General features: G+C 37.0%; 1 protein-coding gene across 2 annotated transcripts; it reads right to left on the bottom strand.

Annotated features, from left to right (window-relative positions):
- Nucleotides 1–192: 192 nt before the first annotated feature.
- Nucleotides 193–4,156, bottom strand: RPL22L1 (ribosomal protein L22 like 1). 2 transcript variants are annotated; one of them, XM_002920838.4, is made up of 4 exons: nt 4,030–4,156; nt 2,380–2,472; nt 2,093–2,214; nt 193–456 (listed from the first exon to the last, which is right to left on the bottom strand). In XM_002920838.4, exons 1-4 carry the CDS (start codon nt 4,036–4,038, stop codon nt 312–314), a joined length of 369 nt encoding a protein of 122 aa, XP_002920884.1. In that variant the 5' UTR covers nt 4,039–4,156; the 3' UTR covers nt 193–311. The 2 variants fall into 2 exon arrangements, with proteins under 2 accessions (XP_002920884.1, XP_019656917.1); XM_019801358.2 differs by having other exon boundaries at nt 2,380–2,469; nt 4,030–4,096.
- Between the last annotated feature and the right edge of the window lie 3,815 nt (nt 4,157–7,971).

Raw genomic sequence — 7,971 nt, 5'->3', positions numbered from 1 at the left:
CTTCATTATTTCCTATACAACACTACATACTTTAACTTGAGGACACCCATAAAAGGAATACATTTCAGAAATCCTCAAAAAATTCTACCAGCTCTAGGCTATTTAAATATTGCTTACAAAAACTATCAAAGGAAAGCCCAGAATCACATAAATGGCATATACTTAAATAAAATAAGAGGCAGACGCTTAACATACAGAGTATAATGCCTTTTATTCACCAATAAACTAAAAGCCCATTTCTAGATGTTTCTTTCTTTCACATGCTTCATTTGTTTTATTAACAAGCAAAACCCTGTAAAGGGCAGCTTCACCTAATCTTCAGACTCAGATCCATCTTCATCTTGACTAATCTGGAAATAACGAAGTTCGTAAGTCTCCTTGTCAGATGCCACCACACGAAGCCAATCACGAAGATTGTTCTTCTTAAGGTATTTCTTGGTGAGATATTTCAAATACCTTTAAAATAAAGACATGAATTTCATTAAGAAATACAATTATCTACTACGCAAAGGCTTATTATATAAAAGATATGCAGTTGTAGTCATTTTTAATGTTCCCTTCAAAATATTTCATTTGTATCCAACATTGTTCAAGGTTGCTGGGGATCTAAGAATTAAGGTGGCTGCTCAACCCCAATTACAATCAGTTGATACCCTACAGACCCCATTTCCCCACCTCCCTAAAATTAACATCCTTTATGTTGAAGCTAAAAAGAATAGTGGCTTCCTCTTCAGTTTTACTGCCATAACCAGATTACCTTTTAATATGCAATTTCATTCCTTAAATGTATTATGTTCTAAAATGTCAACATTCCTTTCACCAGTATCAACCTCCCTAACCTCAGTCCCATGATCAACAAAAGGAAACCTATCAACAGGACTGAATCCATTTACAAGTTCAAGATTATTGACACACCTGCAACTAACATATGGCTCAGTCCTCATAAAAAGCTTTCAACATGGTCTAATTTCATCACTCCAGCCATTCTCTTCCACTTCCACTTTACAGCAATTCTGAAATATCAAGCAGTCCTTGATATTCCCTGTCCTTTCTTAGTGCTTTTCCCTCTGCTAGGAATACTTCATTCCAGAAGCAACACTGATCAATCATCTCAGCTTCTCTGCAAATTCTTATGTACCATCCCTACCTTCAACACAGCAATTACAGGATATAATAATTATGTGCATGTCATTAAGATCCTTGAGAACATTAGCTTTCATCCCCAAATCCCTAGTGATGAATTCATAACCACAGCTAACACGTACTGCTACTTTAGTCCAAGCCACAACCGGCTCACCTATTCTCACAGTAGGTTCATCATCTTCAGCTTCCACCATCAGTCTTTTTCAGCCACAACCATGAATTCCCTAATTTCCATGTCTCATTCCAGTACTTCCATCTCAATGAGATTTCCTTGAACACCTTATCTGAAAATATTAACCCTGAAATCCTCCTTATGCATTTACACAGCACTTACCAACTACTTAATATTTCATAGTCCCTTTCCACTAGAATTTAAGCTCCTTAGTGGTAGGTACTTGTCTGCTTGGCTACCCAGTCCTACAAGAGTGCTGCCATGTAAGTACTTAATATGTTGAGTAAATTAAATGAACTAAAACTGGCAAAATGTAGACTTTACCTTTGACTGGCTGCCTCTACTAAATAAACCACCAAAACCTTAAAAACTACACATCTAAGAAAACATTTATATTACTTAATTCGGGACATTACTTTCATGTTACACATTAAACATGTTTCTTACAATGTATTATAATATTAAAACATCTAACACTGTTGAAGTTTATATATAATTTGGGTTTCAGGGATTACCATACACTGAATAGGAGCCCTGTTTATAACTTGTCTATATTACAACAATGAATTACGCTTACTGACAACTAGCCCAGGTAACTGGCCCAGTTACTGAACGTATTTTTCATTCACACAGGTCATTAGTAAGTTCAAAACACTTGTTTGTATATCCCTGACCTTATCAACACATCTATTCCTGCCTATGAAGAGAAAATACAAGATTATGTATTCTCACAATTACCATAATTTCACTGAAGTGTTATGGGAAACATATACCAACCTTTTAGAGAACTGTTTCTCAGAAACAACTGTGATTTTATTCTTGAAGCGTTCAATGTGAACAACATTCCCCAGATTTCCAGTTTTTCCATTGACTTTAACCTTCTCCCGTAGAAACTGTTCCTATTTTAAAACAGAAAACATGCAAAACTAGGGAAGAAAACCCTAGATATTCACTAGGGAAGGTACCCTAGGAATAGAGCTTAGGTTAAAATCAAATATTACATACTTAAATCTTTAAGAACTCTATTACAATGATAAAAACAAACGGAGAAGAGTGATACTCACAAAATTTCCAGAATCAAAAATTCCATCTTCTACTGGATGAGTAAGGTCCAAATTAAACTTCCAGGTTGACTTCTTAGGCTTCTTGTCTTTCTGCTACAGATAGTCAACATAATTACGACTATTTAATTTACTCACTTTATATACAAAACTTTAAAGTTTGTAGCATCCCAAAGATGTACAATGTACTGTGATGTTATATATATGTATGAAATGGTGCAAAGTGCTAAAAAATTGCTTCGTCTCTATTGTATATACCCTTTTTCTCAGGGGTACAATCCTTAACTTGGTTTAAACCAAGTTTTTGTAAAATCCAACAGAAATTTTCCCCGCTCACTACCCAAGTGTCTCAGAAGTGCAACACTCAAGAAAGCTCAAAACACATGACAAGCCACTATTAGTTCCCTTCATCAGAAAATTCCAAAAAATCCTGTATTTACAACTGGAAAAGATTAATACAAGGATCAATCAACTTTCTACTGTAAATTAAAAATGAAACCCACCCAGGGCTGGTTTGAACCTCTCAAGCCCACTCTGTTCCAATTATCAAGTGAAGTTTCATGGGCTTTTAATGTTTTCCAGACCACTGACATTCAGTTTTAAATTACCAAGTACTGTTTACTATAGGCCAGGCCCTATGGGACACAACTAGTATATACCACCTTGCCCAAACTCAATTAAATGCCAGAACAGGACATTCTATCCACTCTAGTCTAGAGAATTAAATCCTTATGCTGTTGTGGTGAGGGAGACCTTTAGTCCTGTAAAGACTTTTCAATTAAAAAAACAAACATGTAACTTTAGTTTTCCATACCCAAAACTTAGACTAATAAACATAATCGCCAATCCAAGTAAAATGTTGCTGTAGCTACTATCAATTACGTTCAGACAATATGCTGAAAACAGACAAATCCGTATTTTTCAGAGGATGACATCTCCAAATCAGACCCACCCAAAAGGACACCAAATACTAATGCCAGGTTGCTTTTAGATAGCCGAGTAATTTGTACCTCCCCCAAATATTCAAAACTTAGGACTGGTAAATTGTTGACATATACCTCTCTTTTCAAATGCTCTTTGAACTGGTTTAAATATCTTACTGACTCTCTTGTTAATTAAAACATAAAATCTTTGGTGCACGCTTTTACATCTGAGAGTCTTTACTTTTACCTTTAAAAACTTCATGAGGTAATAAAGAAACTTCTTCCCCAACTTTTCTAAATTTCTCTGAAACTTCCGTAGCCTCGGAGCTCCCTCGCTCCGGCAAGGCCATCAGACCGGTGCGATTACCCCATCTCCTTCAAGGCGCAAACGAACAAGCTAGCATCGGCATTACCATAAACGAGATCGAAAAGAAATGGCCCAATGCTGTCCCATTAGCACGGTTCATCGTTGCGCCTCCTCCTTCCTTGCAGGGCCACAGCCACCCATCCTAAGCCAGCTCCGGGCCCACCTCGAACTCCACCAGACCGCATGGCAGTCGCCAGGTGTCTCGAAAAACCAACTCAGAACCTTAACATCGTGCTTGCGTTCCTGACCCAGTCTCCAATTCTACCCTCCCTTTATCTTAAATGAGAAATCCCCAACTGGCCAGATGCAAAACTCATCTACATTGGGGTAACAAGGTCCCACCAAAATCCCACACTCACTCACCGGCGCCATCTTGAGAGGCGGTCTGGCGATCAAAGAGAAAGCTACCGTCGCGCGTCCCGTAGTTATACCAAAACGTGCTGCGTCACGCGCCGAGAGCGTATGCTCCCCACCTCCCGGAAGAGAGCGTGGGGAGGCCAGTAACCCAGGAAACCGGGGCGTGATCGGGGGAGCATAGGCTTCGGATGCAGTCCGGTTTCCCGGGAGCGCCGGCTAGCGGCCGTAGTAAAATGATTCCGGGTTTTCAGCCAATGACGACGTTCGTCTGTTGACTACAAAGGTCTCCGCAGTTCCGCGAGGTGGCTCCCAGGTAAACACAACCGAGGGATGGAGGAATCATCTTTCACTGATCGCCTAGATCTTCTTTCCAATCAAGGCAAGGCAGCGTCTCAGGTTGCTTTGGGATCTCCTGTTTTATATTGTAATTACAATCCCACAGCGAAAACGTTAGTTCTGTATTTGTGTTTTGTCTGAGAGTCTTGTTTTCTAAATGACTGTTGAGGGAAATAACTGCCTCAGGGAGCCAAAATAAACTAGGTTCTCGAGGAAAAAACTCTTAAAAAAAAAAACCGTATTGCTCACTCGTTCACTTGTTGATTTCACTGTTGGTTCACTTTTATCATGTGTTTTAGTTAACCCTGTGTAGAAATTAAGATGGAGTAACTCCTGTGAAGCAGAACTTGGGTCAAGCAGTGATGTAAGCAGCCAAGGGCATTGCAGCTAAGACCAGATGTCTTCGAAGCCAGCACAGGCTGACCACACCAAAAACTGGTAACAGGCGGAACCAGAGGAGGTCTACAAAGGTCAAGACTGATGGAATCCCTTTAAGAAGGGAGGATTAAAAAAAAAAAAAAGATTTTATTTATTTATTTGACAGTGAGAGAGGGAACACAAGCAGGGGGAGTGGGAGAGGAAGCAGCAGTCTCCAAGCGGAGGAGCCTGATGTGGGGCTCCATCCCGAAATGCCGGGATCACGCCCTGAGCGGAAGGAAGGCAGACGCTTAATGACTGAGCCACTCAGGCGCCCCAAGAAGGGAGGATTTTTGCAGCAAACCGTCAGGACTTTCCAGATGCTGACACTTTCATCTCTGACCACATCAAAAAGGCAACTTCCCTGAAGACCCTGCCCAAATGGTCTTGGGACAGAACAGAAATCCTTCACTGTTTGAACATACTAAGTAGCAAGTGCTGAGAGTAGACCTAGACCGAAGGGAGGCCTTATCTCAACTGCACACTCACAAAATGACTGCGAGTTTGGTTGATTAACTTCCTACCCCTTGTTTTGTCTTGTTATGTGATTCTCTTGTGCTTTGTGTGATGTGTAAGAAAAGAGGTTATTAACTAATGAAATGTCATTGAGTTTGGAATCCTGAACCTGCTTTATAATTATGTTAACCTTGCTTTGTGATTGCATAAAGCTGGCATTATGGAAAGACACAACTCATGTGTGCACCTTCATAGTGTGCTCATGACACCCTAGGACTCTTGACTTAAAGAAGTATGAGCTGGCAATTGTTTTAAATCACTAAATACACAGGAAAACAAGCCACTCTGAATGAAAATCAACCCCCAAAACCTATGAAATCAGACCAATATACATTGGAATTAGACAAAATATAAAATAAGTGTCTTAAATATATTTAAAAGCTAAAAGTATTTAAAATATGTTAAGGGAAAGGGGAACAATCAAATTGGCCAGGACTAAAAGAAAGTAAGTTCTAGAAATTAAAAATAGAAAACCTGTTAGAGTGGTTGAATTAAACAGCAGAGTAGCCACAGCTGCAGAGAAAATTAGTGAATGGAAAATTACTTGAAATGCAACATAGAAAAGCACTACCCATCTCCAGAAAATAATACTCAAATGACATTGTAGGACAGTCCTATGGAAGCAAACTGCACAGTTTTGACAAAGGATGTGCTCAGCCCAACTGTGCAAACAATGAGGCACTGAGAGAGACTTATTACCACTGAAGAATATTGCTTTTAACTCCTCCAGCCTTGAATGTTCTTTGTCAAATTCTCCTGAATGAAAGTTAAGAGCACCAGATACAGGAAATAGGAACTGAAATCACTGCTGCTTTTCCTTCCTTTACTAATTTGATTAGAAAGCATTAAAAAGTATGATTAAAAAATTTATGCTTGCTTCAATGCATCTTTTCTCTCAGTGTGTATTTAGGAAAAACTTTAGTGATAATTTGTTATTATTTCTAACAATAGCAATTTCAGAAGATTTTCCTGTTAGTGCCACAGGAATTCTGAATAATTGATCAAACTTAAAATGAGAATAAGTATCTTTTTAATTGCTTAATTTTTGTCATTTTTGTCTTATTTTTAGCTTGGTCATTCATCTATTGGTGGCCATTTAAATTATTTCTACTTTTACACTATTATAAACAATGCTTTAAGGAACTTCTTAAATTAACAAAATTAGTATCTTAAGCCAAAAGAAATGCTCCTGGAAAGAAATACAGAGAAACAAAAAAGATAATGCATTAAAATATCTAAAATCCCATTTGAAAAAAAAAAATCCCATTTGTTTGGAAATAGCTATTTAATGCTTTGTGGGCATGCATGTTTGTGAATGTGTATGTATAAACATAAATCATTAGATTACACAAGTATTTACATTCATTTATAAAAATTGGATGGTACTATAGTTTTCTGAATTAAAAGATTTTATTTAGAAATAATTACCATACCTTAAGTTGTAAAAATTATAAAAATAGTTCAAAGAACACACACACACACACACAAATACATAAAAATCTGGACAAAGATATATAAATATATACATATGTCTATATATCCTTTATTCATATTTTTACCTATTATTAACACTTTGCTCCATTAATTTTCATTTGTTTTTCCTCTCTTTCTTTCCATCTATACATCTATAAATCTTCATGGGATGGTTTCTTGATAACCTTTTCATTTATTTTATTAAAATTGCTCTGTTTAGGCTATTTCTACTGAGGTTGATTCTAATAACCACATTTTCCTGAGAAATTATATCATTTAGGTTTTCAAATTTATTTGAATAAAATTTGTTTTATTTTTATTTCCTCTGCATTATTAGTCATTCCTCCTATTATTTCTCATTTTTTGTATTTGTGTTTTCTTCCTCCACCTTAAATAAATTGGCCAGGGTTTTGCTGTTTTGTTAATTTTTCAAAGGACCAGAATTTTATTTTTTAAGGTGCTATTTTTCTATTCACCTCACTAATTTCCGCTTTTATCTTTATCATTTCTTCCCTTGTGCTCTCTTTTGGTTTATTTTGCTGTTATTTTTCTAGCTGTTTGATTTAGGACTTTAATTTCACTTATGTTCCTTCTTTCATTTTTATTGATAGAGATGTTAGGGCTACATTCTTTTTCTATTGCTTTATATAGATTCTGATATATGGTGTTTTCACTATCATTGTCCTTCAGGAATTGCTTCTGTTTGTAGTTCCCCTTTCAACGTAGAATCATGTAACAGGTCTTTAAATTTCCAGGTAGAAGAGTATTCTTAATTTTCAATTTTGTTTTTAATTTCACTGGGAATTTGTATCAGAGTGTTATTTTAAATATTTCTACCTTATAGAAACTACTGTTTTCTTTGTGCCCTAAATATTCTTTATTCTGAAAGTTCCATTTGCCTTTGAAAGGAAGGTATATTCTCTAACATCAGGGTGTTAGTGATATGTATATAAAATCTCCAAAAGATTGATCTCATTGATTGGACAGCAATTGAAATGAACTAGAGGGACAACAATTTTAAGTGAAACTCATACACATAATCGTGAACGAAGAAGGGCAGACATTCTGTCAGTTTTAGGTAGGTGAGCTTCCATTCTCCTAATTAGAATCTGTGCTAGGAATCTGATGGCAACTAAGGTTGCCAAGCTTTTTTGGCCCTCCAAAACATGCTGGGACATGCCCAGGGGTGTGGCCCCGAAATTATTT

This window comes from Ailuropoda melanoleuca, chromosome 1 (genome assembly GCF_002007445.2).
Source record: "Ailuropoda melanoleuca isolate Jingjing chromosome 1, ASM200744v2, whole genome shotgun sequence".
Taxonomy (NCBI): Eukaryota; Metazoa; Chordata; class Mammalia; order Carnivora; family Ursidae; genus Ailuropoda; species Ailuropoda melanoleuca.
Note: the sequence above shows the minus strand (reverse complement) of the source record. Positions and strands in the feature narration are given on the sequence as shown.

Coding starts and splice junctions, on each gene's coding strand:
- RPL22L1 (XM_002920838.4), bottom strand. Junction 2,215..2,379: donor TTTTTGATTCTGGAAATTTT/GTGAGTATCACT, acceptor GTTTTAAAATAG/GAACAGTTTCTACGGGAGAA. Junction 457..2,092: donor GAGAAACAGTTCTCTAAAAG/GTTGGTATATGT, acceptor TTTATTTTAAAG/GTATTTGAAATATCTCACCA.